The sequence below is a fragment of the Lissotriton helveticus genome, chromosome 2_1 (genome assembly GCF_964261635.1).
Source record: "Lissotriton helveticus chromosome 2_1, aLisHel1.1, whole genome shotgun sequence".
NCBI classification, from domain to species: Eukaryota; Metazoa; Chordata; class Amphibia; order Caudata; family Salamandridae; genus Lissotriton; species Lissotriton helveticus.
Genome location: NC_136059.1, coordinates 23,408,317 through 23,423,739, shown reverse-complemented (window position 1 = coordinate 23,423,739; position 15,423 = coordinate 23,408,317). Strand labels below are relative to the sequence as shown.

Genomic DNA, 15,423 nt, shown 5'->3' with positions numbered 1-15,423 from the left:
CAACGCAGTTTCCACAACGCAGTGGCTTTACAACGCAGTCGTTACAATGATCGTGTTGTTACTACGCGTGCCATTACATTGCAAGTCGTATCAACAACTTGCTGTAGAGGGCGTGCAACACCAGGGAATGTGTCGGATTTTAAATCCAACACCTTCTCTGCTGTTGCGCAAACTGAAGTAGGAATAGTAATTAATGCTATTCCTAAGTCCAGCGCGCCCCCTACAGCAAGTCGTTGAAACGACTTGCAATGTAATGGCACGCATGTTAACAACGCGGTCATTGCAATGTCCGGGTTGCAAAGCCTTGTGTTGAGAATGTATACGATGCAACGTTATACATTCATCCTGGTATGATTTTGTTAAAGCATTATATAAATATATTTATATATATAATTATATATATATATATATATATATTTAACATCACTGCAGGCTTCTTAAATAGTTCAATGATGCTTACCGTGCATGCGGAAACAGTTGCCCTCTGAGGCATGAGACACGATGCCCAGATGGGTGCCGCACAATTGCGCTCACAGATTGGGATCATGGAATGGTTTTGCTTATGCTTTAACAGAAATCATTCCATGATGTTTGCTGCATCTGTGTGTGTATGCACGATGGCCTAGTGAGGGGAAAAGAAACATTGGTCTCACCAACAAGACCTCTTGGCTTTGCCTATGCTTGTTAGATCACAGTGATCAGGAAGCACATATTTTGGTGACCTGGCTTTTCAAGGCTTCCAGAATTTCAGTATGTAAAGTTCTCCAACGTCCGGAATGGAACCGTCCAATGGCGTGAATCACAATTTTCAGACATAACCTCTAGGGGCCGAGTCCACCTCTGTGAAGTAGCGAGTGACGGCTCAGTCCATCAAGGGAAGAGCTTAGGACCCAGGAATGGCTGCCCAGTGCTGACCCACGTCTGCACCATGGAACCTACTCGATGAGACATGGGGTCCCTCCTGAAGCCCCCACTTTGAAATGTATGCAATCTCCCCAAGATACGCAGTCCTGTATCCTAATGACACGTCCATTGGCGGCATGCCGTTGGGTGTACAGGAACGGGTGGAGCACACGGCTTCACCTCCCAGCACAGTTCTCCCCTTAGCATTATGGTAAATGCAGTTCTTAATACATGCTTACTTGAGATTTTACTGGAGTGTTCCACCAAAGAAGGTGCAGGTTAATGCTGCACATCTCTAGACACGTGTTTCTGGATTTCATCCGTCATCAGTAGAGATAAAAACGAGTTTGGGTGGGTGTATTAGGACCTCTTGAAAGGAATGCACCGCTAGGGAACCCCCTGCTCAAGGTGCATTTATTTGAGTTGGAATGGCATAAAAACTTGGCTTGGCATAAAACTGCTGCAGACGTGTGCGTTAGACCGCCATGTGTACCCTCCTTCAGAGCGGTACATTGGTGTGTTGATGCGAGGACGGTGCTGGCCTGGATGGAGCGGGTGAGCTGAATGTTGTGGGCACCACAGGTTCCTGTGCTGTGGTCAGCAGCCAGAATGTGGTTGGTCTGGCTGTGAGAAGTTGATGTGACCGTCAGATGCACCAGCTGTCCCAGGGGAGTCTGGGGGAGGGCAGAGAGGGTGCCTTCTATGGTGATGCTGTGTGCGTAGTGCCTCCTGTCGGCGACGCTCTTCTGACCACTCTATCTCCTTCCGCCTCCCAGCCGGGTCAGACAGCTGGAGGAAGAGCTTCGAACAATGGACCAAAGCCTGAAATCCCTGATTGCTTCAGAGGAAGAGGTACTTGGAATGGAGCTGGCAGCCTCTCTTTCTCTCTCTCCAATCACAGCCACTTCCTGTTTCCTGTCTGCCTCACTTCCTGTGTGAAGAGCAAGCCTTCCTTCTGCTGTCACTCACTGTCTCTCAGAGCACTCCTCCTTCTCTGCCCTGAAGTTACTTTCACTTTGTGAAATACGCATTTTCCTCCTAGAAACCGAGTTTGTTTCAAGTAAGAAATGTAGGTGGCCTTCTTCTCTGTTGTTCGGTATTTTGACAAAATATCGGAAATGCAAATATCGCAGAAAACAAAATATGGAGCTGAGGGCAAGAATATAGTGTAGGTTATTATGTATGGGTAAGTAAAGTTTTACTATATATAACTCCACATATATGTACCGTGACGATATATCTATCTTCAAGGCACGCAGATCTGCAGTTAAGAATAGTACATTTATACTTACCTATGTGCACTTACTTTCTCGATATTCTTGTCCTCTGTATGTTTGACACAATATTCTGTCCACACAACATTTGTGGTCGTGGTATTCACTGGTCCCGGTCATTCACTGCCCATCACTTGCTCCCCCCGGTGTAAAAGGTAAAGCGGTCCTTACTGTAGGAAGCCCGTCCGCCCCGCATGTCTGTGGCTCTGCTGGAGTCGATGCGCAGAGGCCTCGTGCCCATGTTACTCTCACGTTTGGGCTCCTGGCGAGTGCTGGGCGCACACCGGCTCCTCTGAAAAGCCCAGGAAGGGGCAGGTTATCCTGTGGCCACCTGAAGAGCAGTATGCTGCCAACATCCAGAGGTTTTACAAGCCTATTTTAGAAGCACATCCAGTGCTGAAAGACAAAGTGTATGGGTTGAAAAGTCGTAAACACTCTGACAGCGTTAACATTATATGCATTGTTTTAAATTCCTGCAGGTTTGTGACGTGACGACTCCACTCTGCCATATTTCCCCATTGTCCTTCCTTGAATTTAGAACCAGTGATGAGCACAAGGCAGGACGTGGACCCTGGCACCCTCACGATGCTGCCCAGTGTCTGCGCCTCGATGGCACAAGGCAGGGCACGGACCCTGGCACCCTCACGATGCTGCCCAGTGTCTGCGCCTCGATGGCACAAGGCAGGGCACGGACCCTGGCACCCTCACGATGCTGCCCAGTGTCTGCGCCTCGATGGCACAAGGCATGGCGTGGACTCTGGCACCCTCATGATGCAGCCCCAATGTCTGCGCATCCATGGCACAAGACAGGGCGTGGACCCTGGCATCCTCACGATGCTGCCCCAGTGTCTGTGCATCTGTGGCACAAGGCAGGGCGCCAACGCTGGCACCCTCACGATGCCCCAGTGTCTGTGCATCCTTGGCACAAGGCAGGGCACGGACCCTGGCACCCTCACGATGCTGCCCAGTGTCTGCGCCTCGATGGCACAAGGCAGGGCACGGACCCTGGCACCCTCACGATGCTGCCCAGTGTCTGCGCCTCGATGGCACAAGGCATGGCGTGGACTCTGGCACCCTCATGATGCAGCCCCAATGTCTGCGCATCCCTGGCACAAGACAGGGCGTGGACCCTGGCATCCTCACGATGCTGCCCCAGTGTCTGTGCATCTGTGGCACAAGGCAGGGCGCCGACGCTGGCACCCTCACGATGCCCCAGTGTCTGTGCATCCCTGGCACAAGGCAGGGCACGGACCCTGGCACCCTCACGATGCTGCCCCAGTGTGGGCGCATCCCTGGCACAAGGCAGGGCGCGGACCCTGGCACACTCACGATGCTGCCCCAGTGTCTGCACATCCCTGGCACAAGGCAGGGCCACGGGGACCCTTGAACTCAAGGGCCCCTTAACTCATCTCCAATCAGGCACTGCGCACCCGCACCGTTACACCAGCCAATGAGATGAGCCATAGACATAGAAATGGGAGCATGGGTGTCCTGCTTATGTCCATCAAGGACACTGTGCGTTCATGTGCAGCATCGGGCTTGAATATAGAGCTTGCTCTGTTCTAGCACATGGGACCGGGGGTTCAGTGAGACCGGTTCCATGTCTCCACCAGTTAAAGTGAAGAATTAAATACAGGAACCTGTGAGATGTAAATAAAAGGCTGTACATGACAGATGCTGTTTATAGAGTAGCTGTAGCCATTGCTTAGTTTGAGCCGGTGCTTGCAGGTAGGGCCCACCCGCATTCCTTTTTGGGTATCCGCATGTCCTCTTTTACAAACGAAGCTCTAGTTATATCACAAGATGGCCGAATGGGAGACTTCCTTAGGACGAGGCTCTATAGAAATGGACCCAAATAATGTATTCGCAATTAGCTACTGTTTTTTCTGTCTTTCATGTTTTCTGACAAGTTTGCTCTTCTCTTTCATTTTATTTCCTTATCTACCCTTCCACTCTACCCTTCCACTCTACCCTTCCACTCTACCCTTCCACTCTACCCTTCCACTCTACCCTCCCACGATATTTGCCTTGCCGTTCCCTTATCCTGGTCTTCCTCCATTCGTGCACTCGTCATCCCTTCCCTCTCATTGTTTCCTATTTACCTTTGATGCACCTTCCTTTACTCTGCCCCCTCCTTCACTCCGCCCCTTCCTTCACTCCGCCTCTTCCTTCACTCCGCCTCTTCCTTCACTCCGCCTCTTCCTTCACTCCGCCTCTTCCTTCACTCCGCCTCTTCCTTCACCCCACCTCTTACTTTACTCCGCCCTTTTCTTCACTCCACTTCTTACTTTACTCCGCCCCTTTCTTTACTCCGCCCCTTCCTTCACTCCGCCTCTTCCTTCACTCCGCCTCTTCCTTTACTCCACCTCTTCCCGCCCTCCTCCTTCATCCTACCGCCTCCTTCTTGCCTCCGTCTGGCGGACCTGTCCCGCTGCCCAACAGTAAATGTGTTGATCTAGAAGAAGAGTTGAAAAATGTCACCAACAACCTGAAGTCCCTGGAGGCGCAGTCTGATAAGGTAGGATTTCGTCTTGGAACACAATCCCACCATAGTGTGACAATGTAGGAGGTGTGCATACACTGCACTCACTCCACCGTGTGGTGAAGGTAGGAGTGGCACCTGGATCAAAATTCCACCACTGTGTATTAAGGTTGGAGGTGTGTATAGACCAATCACTCCACAGTGATAAATGGTAGGAGGTAGACGTAGACCACAATCACACCGCAGTGATGTAAGGTAGGAGGTGCACGTAGACGACAATCACAATTCAATGCTATAAGGGACGTAGACCACAATCACACCCCAGTCGTATAAGGTAGGAGGTGGACGAAGACAACAATCACAATTCAATGCTATAAGGGACGTAGACCACAATCACACCGCAGTGATGTAAGGTAGGAGGTGCACGTAGACGACAATCACACCACAGTCATATAAGGTAGGAGGTGGACGTAGACAACAATCACAATTCAATGCTATAAGGGACGTAGACCACAATCACACCCCAGTCGTATAAGGTAGGAGGTGGACGAAGACAACAATCACAATTCAATGCTATAAGGGACGTAGACCACAATCACACCGCAGTGATGTAAGGTAGGAGGTGCACGTAGACGACAATCACACCACAGTCATATAAGGTAGGAGGTGGACGTAGACAACAATCACAATTCAATGCTATAAGGGACGTAGACCACAATCACCCCACAGTCGTATAAGGTAGGAGGTGGACGTAGACAACAATCACAATTCAATGCTATAAGGGACGTAGACCACAATCACCCCACAGTCGTATAAGGTAGGAGGTGGACGTAGACAACAATCACAATTCAATGCTATAAGGGACGTAGACCACAATCACCCCACAGTCGTATAAGGTAGGAGGTGGACGAAGACAACAATCACAATTCAATGCTATAAGGGACGTAGACCACAATCACCCCACAGTCGTATAAGGTAGGAGGTGGACGTAGACAACAATCACAATTCAATGCTATAAGGGAAGTAGACCACAATCACCCCACAGTCGTATAAGGTAGGAGGTGGACGAAGACAACAATCACAATTCATTGCTATAAGGGACGTAGACCACAATCACACCCCAGTCGTATAAGGTAGGAGGTGGACGTAGACAACAATCACAATTCAATGCTATAAGGGACGTAGACCACAATCACCCCACAGTCGTATAAGGTAGGAGGTGGACGAAGACAACAATCACAATTCAATGCTATAAGGGACGTAGACCACAATCACCCCACAGTCGTATAAGGTAGGAGGTGGACGTAGACAACAATCACAATTCAATGCTATAAGGGAAGTAGACCACAATCACCCCACAGTCGTATAAGGTAGGAGGTGGACGTAGACAACAATCACAATTCAATGCTATAAGGGACGTAGACCACAATCACCCCACAGTCGTATAAGGTAGGAGGTGGACGTAGACAACAATCACAATTCAATGCTATAAGGGACGTAGACCACAATCACCCCACAGTCGTATAAGGTAGGAGGTGGACGAAGACAACAATCACAATTCAATGCTATAAGGGACGTAGACCACAATCACCCCACAGTCGTATAAGGTAGGAGGTGGACGTAGACAACAATCACAATTCAATGCTATAAGGGAAGTAGACCACAATCACCCCACAGTCGTATAAGGTAGGAGGTGGACGTAGACAACAATCACAATTCAATGCTATAAGGGACGTAGACCACAATCACCCCACAGTCGTATAAGGTAGGAGGTGGACGTAGACAACAATCACAATTCAATGCTATAAGGGACGTAGACCACAATCACCCCACAGTCGTATAAGGTAGGAGGTGGACGAAGACAACAATCACAATTCAATGCTATAAGGGACGTAGACCACAATCACCCCACAGTCGTATAAGGTAGGAGGTGGACGTAGACAACAATCACAATTCAATGCTATAAGGGAAGTAGACCACAATCACCCCACAGTCGTATAAGGTAGGAGGTGGACGTAGACAACAATCACAATTCAATGCTATAAGGGACGTAGACCACAATCACCCCACAGTCGTATAAGGTAGGAGGTGGACGAAGACAACAATCACAATTCAATGCTATAAGGGACGTAGACCACAATCACCCCACAGTCGTATAAGGTAGGAGGTGGACGTAGACAACAATCACAATTCAATGCTATAAGGGAAGTAGACCACAATCACCCCACAGTCGTATAAGGTAGGAGGTGGACGAAGACAACAATCACAATTCAATGCTATAAGGGACGTAGACCACAATCACACCCCAGTCGTATAAGGTAGGAGGTGGACGAAGACAACAATCACAATTCAATGCTATAAGGGACGTAGACCACAATCACACCGCAGTGATGTAAGGTAGGAGGTGCACGTAGACGACAATCACACCACAGTCATATAAGGTAGGAGGTGGACGTAGACAACAATCACAATTCAATGCTATAAGGGACGTAGACCACAATCACCCCACAGTCGTATAAGGTAGGAGGTGGACGTAGACAACAATCACAATTCAATGCTATAAGGGACGTAGACCACAATCACCCCACAGTCGTATAAGGTAGGAGGTGGACGAAGACAACAATCACAATTCAATGCTATAAGGGACGTAGACCACAATCACCCCACAGTCGTATAAGGTAAGAGGTGGACGTAGACAACAATCACAATTCAAAGCTATAAGGGACATAGACCACAATCACCCCACAGTCGTATAAGGTAGGAGGTGGACGAAGACAACAATCACAATTCAATGCTATAAGGGACGTAGACCACAATCACACCCCAGTCGTATAAGGTAGGAGGTGGACGTAGACAACAATCACAATTCAATGCTATAAGGGACGTAGACCACAATCACCCCACAGTCGTATAAGGTAGGAGGTGGACGAAGACAACAATCACAATTCAATGCTATAAGGGACGTAGACCACAATCACCCCACAGTCGTATAAGGTAGGAGGTGGACGTAGACAACAATCACAATTCAATGCTATAAGGGACGTAGACCACAATCACCCCACAGTCGTATAAGGTAGGAGGTGGACGAAGACAACAATCACAATTCAATGCTATAAGGGACGTAGACCACAATCACACCCCAGTCGTATAAGGTAGGAGGTGGACGAAGACAACAATCACAATTCAATGATATAAGGGACGTAGACCACAATCACCCCACAGTCATATAAGGTAGGAGGTGGATGTAGACCACAATCGCACCTCAATGATATAAGGTAGGAGGTGGACGTAGACCACAATCACACCGCAGTGATATATATATATATATATATTTTTTGCAGAGTTGTATATAGCACAAACTTGACCCGAATCGGGTATCAGAGCGCTTTACATAGCACCAGTTACGTTACATGAGGACACACATTCATTTTTGTTAGGCACAGGGAGATTAAGTGATTTGCCCAGAATCACGTGAGGTTTAGCGTCATTACCGAGACTCGAACTCAGTTCCCCAGGTCGGAGGTCGAGCGCCCTAGCCGTTAGGCCAACTCCTCTCCCTAATAGTCGAATAAGGTAGGAAGTGGACATAGACCACAATCACACCTCAATGATATAAGGTAAGAGGTGGACGTAGACCCCAATCACACCTCAGTCGTATAAGGTAAGAGGTGGACGTAGACCCCAATCACACCACAGTCGTATAAGGTAGGAGGTGGACATAGACCACGACCACACCGCAGTCGTATAAGGTGGACTTGGACCACAGTATGATCACATTGATCCAAGGTGCACTAAAACTACAATCACAGCGCAGTGATAGAAGGAGAAGTAAACTTGGACCACAGTCACATCATGTTGATATAAAGTATGAGGACTTGGATCACAATTCTCTTCTCGTTGGTTTCTCTCTTCTATTTCTCTCTTCCCTTCTGCTCCTCTCTTCTCCTGCTTCGTTATCCTCTTCTGTTTGTCTCCTGCTTCTCTCTTCCCTTCTGCTTCTCTCTTCTCTTCAGTTTCTCTCTTCCCTTCTGCTTCACTCTTCCCTTCTGCTTCTCTCTTCTCTTGCTTCTCTCGTCTCTTCTGCTTCTCTCATCTCTTCTGCTTCTCTCGTCTCCTGCTTTTCTCTTCTCCTGCTTCTCTCTTCCCTTCTGCTTCTCACTTCTCCTGCTTCTCATATCTCTTCTGGTTCTCTCATCTCATCTCATCTCTTCTACTTCTCTTCTCCTGCTTCTCTCTTCTCCTGATTCTCTCTTCTCCTGATTCCTTCTTCTCCTGATTCCTTCTCCCCTTCTGTTTGTCTCCTTCTGCTTCTCTCTTCGCTTCTGCTTCTCTCTTCCCTTCTGCTTCTCTCTTCGCTTCTGCTTCTGTCTTCCCTTCTGCTTCTCTCTTCGCTTCTGCTTCTCTCTTCCCTTCTGCTTCTCTCTTCTCCTGCTTCTCTAATCTCTTCTGCTTCTCTCTTCTCCTGCTTCTCTAATCTCTCCTGCTTCTCTCTTCGCTTCTGCTTCTCTCTTCGCTTCTGCTTCTCTCTTCCCTTCTGCTTCTCTCTTCTGTTCTGCTTCTCTCTTCTGTTCTGCTTCTCTCTCATCTCTTCTGCTACTCACTGCTCTTGCTTCTCTCCTCGTTTTCTCTCTTCTGCTAAGCTCGTGTCTCATAATTCTCTCTCTCCTCCTGCTTCTCTGTTGCAGCATTTGATCTATTGTCTCTTTCTCTCTACCATTGGAATTCTCCATTTCTCGCTCTGTCTCTCCGTTCTTTAATCAATGTACGCTTTCCCTTCTTTTCTTACTTTCTCTTTTTATTATTTGAAATATCTCTGTCACTGTATATTGGACCTCTGTCTTTAGTTCTGTGTGTTTTTTTCTCTTTGGTGTGTCCTGGTCGCATTTCTCGCAGTGTCGCGAGCCTCTCGTCTCTTTTCTGTCTGCAGTTCTTGTTCAGTTACTTGTTCTGTGGTTCTCTTCTTTCCTTGCTGAAGTAATGTTTTTTCTTCTTCCTCCCAGTATTCATCTAAGGAAGACAAGTATGAGGAGGAAATCAAACTTCTAGGAGACAAACTAAAGGAGGTAAGGAAAACTGGGAGTGGCCAAATATCTTCTCCCCAACCCTCCAGTTCAGTCACTGAGATGTGTCCTCTCCTCCTGCTGTGTCAGGATGCACCTTAGTGATGCAGACTGTGTCTTGTTGGGGTGATGCTCTGTTCTCGGATGTCTGGGTCAGTGTGCGGCACCCCCATGGGATCACATGATTTTACAGTGAGAGTGACCCTGTGCCTGTGAGAGCTGACAATGAGAGCACCACCGGACCTGTGAGAGCGGACAGTGAGAGCGCCACCGTACCTGTGAGAGCTCACAGTGAGAGCGCCCCTGTATCTGTGAGAGCTGACCGTGAGAGCGCCCCTGTACCTGTGAGAGCAGACACTGAGAGTGCCCCTGTATGAGCTGACAGTGAGAGAGCCACCGTACCTGTGAGAGTGCCCCTGTACCTGTGAGAGCTGACAGTGAGAGTGACACTGTACCTATGAGAGCCCATGGTCAAAGCGCCTTGGGATCACGTGAGCTCATAGTGAGAGCTCCTTGGCTTCAGTTGAGCTCACAGTGAGAATGCCTTGGGATCATGTGAGCTCACAATGGGAGCGCTTTGGATCACATGAGCTCACAGTGATACGCCTACCCATCCGCCAGCCACACGCTCGACCCCGTCTTCTCCTCAAGCTCCCACGTCTCCTTCAGCCACACCACCAAACTCCTCTGGACCGACCACTTCTGCATCCACTTCACCTTCCAGAAACCCACCACACACCACCGCACCCAACAGATCCTCTGCCGCTGCTGGAGCAAAATCACGGAAGACCAAATACACGCAAACCTCGCTCTCAGCCAACCCACCGACACCTCCGACATCGACGCCGCTGCCTGCAACCTCAGACGCTGGATCAATGACTGTGCCAACACCCTCACCCCGCTGAAGAAACCCACCCACAGAGACACCAGAAAGAGAGCTTGCTGGTTCACGCCAGAACTCCTAGCCTCCAAGCGAACCTGCCGGAAACTAGAGAAGAAACGGCACAATGAAAAGACACCAGACACCTCGCAGCCCACAAAGACGCCATCCGCAAACACCATCACCTCATCAGGTCTGCCAAGAGGACCTCCTTCAAAGACCGCCTCGATAACAATGCACACAACGGCAAGGAACTCTTCAACATCGTAAAGGAACTCTCCAACCCCAGCTCCAACACCAACGACATCCCGCCATCGCAAGCCCTGTGCGACTCCCTCGCCACCTTCCTCCACTGCAAGATCGCAGACATCCACAACAGCTTCAACACCCAGACAGCCCCAACAGATATCGACACTCCAGACACCCCACACACCATCGACCACCACCCCCTGCCAGCCTGGGCCAACTTGAAAATAGAAGACACCATCAAGACCATGAGCACAATCCACTCCGGCTCCCCGTCAGACCCACTCCCGCACCACATCTTCAACAAAGCCAGCAGCTCCGTCGCACCCCACCTGCGCAACGTCATCAATCTCTCCTTCGAGACCGCGACCTTCCCAGAGAACTGGAAACACGCCGAGATCAACGCCCTACTCAAAAACCCAAGGCGGACCCGAGAGAACTCAAGAAATTCCGGCCCATCTCCCTGCTTCTGTTCCCAGCCAAGGTCATCGAGAAGATCGTCAACAGACAGCTAACCCGATACCTCGAAGAAAACAGCATCCTGGACCCATCCCAGTCAGGGTTCCGCAGCAACCACAGCACCGAGACTGCCCTCATTGCCACCACCGATCTGAAGCCTCCAAGATCTGCGGCGTACCCCAGGGATCATCCCTCAGTCCGACACTGTTCAACATCTACATGGCCCAGCTCGCAAAAGTCACCCGACTGCACGACCTCAACATAATCTTCTACGCCGACAACACTCAACTGATCCTCTCCCTCACTAAGGACCCCCTCACCACCAAATCGAACCTCCACGAAGGAATGAAGGCCGTCGCCAACTGGATGAAGATCAGCCGACTGAAGCTGAACACGGACAAGACGGAGGTCCTCATCCTCGGCTCCAACCCTTCAGCCTGGGACGACTCCCGGTGGCCTATGGCACTGGGAGCAGCCCCGACATCCACCGACCACGCACGCAACCTGGAAGTCATCCTCGACTCAATACTCTCCATGACCAAGCAAGTCAACGCAGACTCCTCCTCCTGCTTCAACAGCCTCTGCATGATCTACAGGTGGATCCCGACACATACAAGAAGAACAGGCACCCAGGCCCTCGTCAGTAGCAGACTCGAATATGGAAACGCCCTCTACGCGGGAGCCCTGGCCAAGCTCATCAAATGACTGCAACGTATTCAAAACGCCTCTGCACGCCTGATTCTCGACGTACCATGCCACAGCTACACCACCCCCCACCTGAGAAGCCTGGACTGGCTCCCCGTTAACAAGAGGATTTCCTTCAAGCTCCTCATCCACGCACACAAGGCACTCCACAAGACCGGTCCAGCCTACCTCAACAGATGACTCTTCTACATCCCCAGCCGCCAGCTCCGTTCCGCCGACCTCGCCCTTGCTACCGTACCTTGCATCCGAAAGAAAAACCACCAGCATCAGATCCTTCTCCAACCTCGCCGCCAAGACCTGGAACACCCTCCCACTGAGCCTACGACAGACCCAAGACCTGCTGACCTTCAGGAGGATACTAAAGACTTGGCTGTTCGACCAGTAGTGCCCCCCCTTTTTTCCCCCAGCACCTTGAGACCCTCACGGGTAAGTAGTGCGCTCTACAAATTCTTGATTGATTGGTTGAGTGAGAGCACCTTGGCTTCAGTTGAGCTCACAGTGAGAATGCCTTGGGATCACGTGAGCTCACAGTGGGAGCGCCTTGCGATTGTGTCATATTAGTCAACTCCCTTCTGCTTCTCTGATATGGGTCTTAGGGTCCTGCTGTAAGGCTGCCCTAAACCTATGGTGGGCAACAGGGTGATAGGGATCACAACTGGAGAACACCATGTGTGGTTGGCCTACAGTGAACCGTTGAGGGTCTCACCTGAACTCACTTTGCTTCCTCCCCAGGCTGAGACTCGAGCAGAGTTTGCAGAAAGATCTGTAGCAAAATTGGAAAAAACCATTGATGATTTGGAAGGTGAGTGAGTTGACCCCAATTTGTATTCGTCTTTGATTGTGCCCTGGTGTGCTCAGTCCCTGTCGAGTTTTCAATAGTGTTGTTATATAGCCCACTTAATTTGTGCTCACCCTCCCTGCCCTGTCGGTCCCTCTCTCGCCTCTGCCCCACTCTTCCGTGAGCCTTTCTGCCCTCTCGATCACGCTGTCCTCTCCCTCATCGATCCACTCTCTCATCTGTCCTGATCATCACCATGGTGCCTCTCTCTTCCTCTTCATCACTTGACTTCACGTGGCCTCTCATCCTTCGGTCCCTCCTTTTGACAGGTGTCCTCCTTTGATCTGCTGTGTCTCCAGAAGACGGGTCTAGCGGCTTAGGAGACTAATGTGCCCACTGTAGGGGTCAGTGTTTGACTTCATGGTCACAGGTTCAAATCCCGGCGGGTCCACTCAGCCTTTCATCCTTCTGAGGTTGATAAAACGAGTACTATTGAGTTGAGTAACAATAAACATCTGTTATTCAGCACCTATGTGAATGAACGCTTTACAAATACACATGTTATGATCTCTGCCTCTCCTTGAGCCCCCTTCACTTATGGCCACTCCCTCCCCTCGCTCTCCCGCTCCCTTCAGTAGTCGCCCCTCTTCACTCTGCACTTCTCTCTCTTCGCTCCTTCTCTTTCTCTTGTCTCTCCTTACTTCCCCTCCTATTCCCCACATCTTCACTTTTGTTGTGCATGCTCTTGGTTTGGTTTTGCTGTTATTCCTTTTTCCACAGTGATGTGTTTTTTCTTTGCTCACTTCATTCCATTGTTTTCTCTCTTTCTTGCCTGCTCTCCGGTTCTCCTCTTCACCTTCTCCTCACTGCTGCCCTTCTTCGCATCACTTTGCACGCCTTGCTCTGCTCTCCCTCCAGATGAGGTGTACGCTCAGAAGATGAAGTTCAAAGCTATCAGCGAAGAGCTGGATAACGCTCTTAATGATATCACGTCACTGTGAGGGCCCCACGACGTGGCCTGGCTCCCTGGGGCTCTTTCTCTCTCCATCCCTCTCCCCCTCTTTGTCTCTTTCAAATTCTTATCCAATGGGCACTATTCTGTCCTCTCTGTGGGCCCCATCTTGTCTTCTCTGTTGTTGCCATCTTGTCCTCTCTGTGGTCACCATCTTGTCTTCTCTGTTGTTGCCATCTTGTCCTCTCTGTGGGTGCCATCTTGTCCTCTATGTGGTCGCCATCTTGTCCTCTCTGTGGGTGCCATCTTGTCCTCCCTTTGGGCGCCATCTTGTCCTCCCTGTGGGCGCCATCTTGTCCTCTCTGTGGTCACCATCTTGTCCTCTCTGTTGTTGCCATCTTATCCTCTCTGTGGGCGCCATCTTGTCCTCTCTGTGGTCACCATCTTGTCCTCTCTGTTGTTGCCATCTTATCCTCTCTGTGGGCGCCATCTTGTCCTCTCTGTGGGTGCCATCTTGTCCTCTCTGTGGTCGCCATCTTGTCCTCTCTGTGGGTGCCATCTTGTCCTCCCTGTGGGCGCCATCTTGTCCTCCCTGTGGGCGCCATCTTGTCCTCCCTTTGGCCGTCATTTCTGGATGGGCTTTACTTCTCTTCGCCCCTCTTTGTCCTCTCTTTCCTCCTCTTCCCCTTGCCACTCTCTTCTCCACCTCTTCCTCCTGAACTTTTGCTCTGCTTTGAGGAGGGCGGAGGGAATGAAGTGTTAAGCTTTGGACCCTGGACGGCCCACATGTTGTGCCCGTGTGTGTGCCCGCCTGCGGGGTGTGCTGTCACCATCCTTCCTGTGCAGTGGGATCTCACCCTGGAGGGAGCGTGGGAAGCTGCTGAGGACATGAGTCTTACTGTCCAGTAGCAAGATGTGAGGTCCAAAAATAACACAACTGAACAGTTTCAGAGCAAATGGAAACAGATGTTCAAGCTCCCTTCCTGCCCCCCCCACACATCCCTCCCTGTCTGCAGGCCACTCCCACTCTGCTCCCTTTCCTTCATGTGCCTCTCTCCCCTCTTTCTATCTTAGTCTCTCTTCCCCTTTCTTCTACCTTCGCCTCTCCCTCTGGCACTGTCTCCATCCCTCACCCTGCCCCATCTCTCTCTCTTGCACCTACTCCCGCCTTCCTCCTCTCATGCAGCTCCCTCTGGGAGTCTGCTGTTGAGGAGGGCGGAGCTCCCTCTGGGAGTCTGCTGGTGGGGAGGGCGGAGCTCCCTCTGGGAGTCTGCTGGTGGGGAGGGCGGAGCTCCCTCTGGGAGTCTGCTGTTGAGGAGGGCGGAGCTCCCTCTGGGAGTCTGCTGGTGGGGAGGGCGGAGCTCCCTCTGGGAGTCTGCTGGTGGGGAGGGCGGAGCTCCCTCTGGGAGTCTGCTGTTGAGGAGGGCGGAGCTCCCTCTGGGAGTCTGCTGGTGGGGAGGGCGGAGCTCCCTCTGGGAGTCTGCTGGTGGGGAGGGCGGAGCTCCCTCTGGGAGTCTGCTGGTGGGGAGGGCGGAGCTCCCTCTGGGAGTCTGCTGGTGGGGAGGGCGGAGCTCCCTCTGGGAGTCTGCTTGTGGGGAGGGCGGAGCTCCCTCTGGGAGTCTGCTGGTGGGGAGGGCGGAGCTCCCTCTGGGAGTCTGCTGTTGAGGAGGGCGGAGCTCCCTCT

At 50.9% G+C, this 15,423-nt stretch overlaps 1 protein-coding gene across 10 annotated transcripts in view; it reads left to right on the top strand.

Annotated features, from left to right (window-relative positions):
- The window catches only part of TPM2 (tropomyosin 2), a 170,130-nt gene that overhangs the window by 133,370 nt on the left and 21,337 nt on the right, over window positions 1-15,423 (top strand). For 4 of the 10 annotated variants that reach the window (XM_078674407.1, XM_078674417.1, XM_078674418.1 and 1 more), the window contains 3 exons: window positions 1,680-1,755; window positions 9,660-9,722; window positions 12,742-12,811. In XM_078674407.1, coding sequence (XP_078530533.1) covers window positions 1,680-1,755; window positions 9,660-9,722; window positions 12,742-12,811 — 209 coding nt within the window. Of the gene's footprint in view, window positions 1-1,679; window positions 1,756-4,619; window positions 4,696-9,659; window positions 9,723-12,741; window positions 12,812-13,705; window positions 14,540-15,423 lie in introns of those variants that run through there. The other 6 variants (XM_078674410.1, XM_078674415.1, XM_078674416.1 and 3 more) reach the window with 5 other exon arrangements.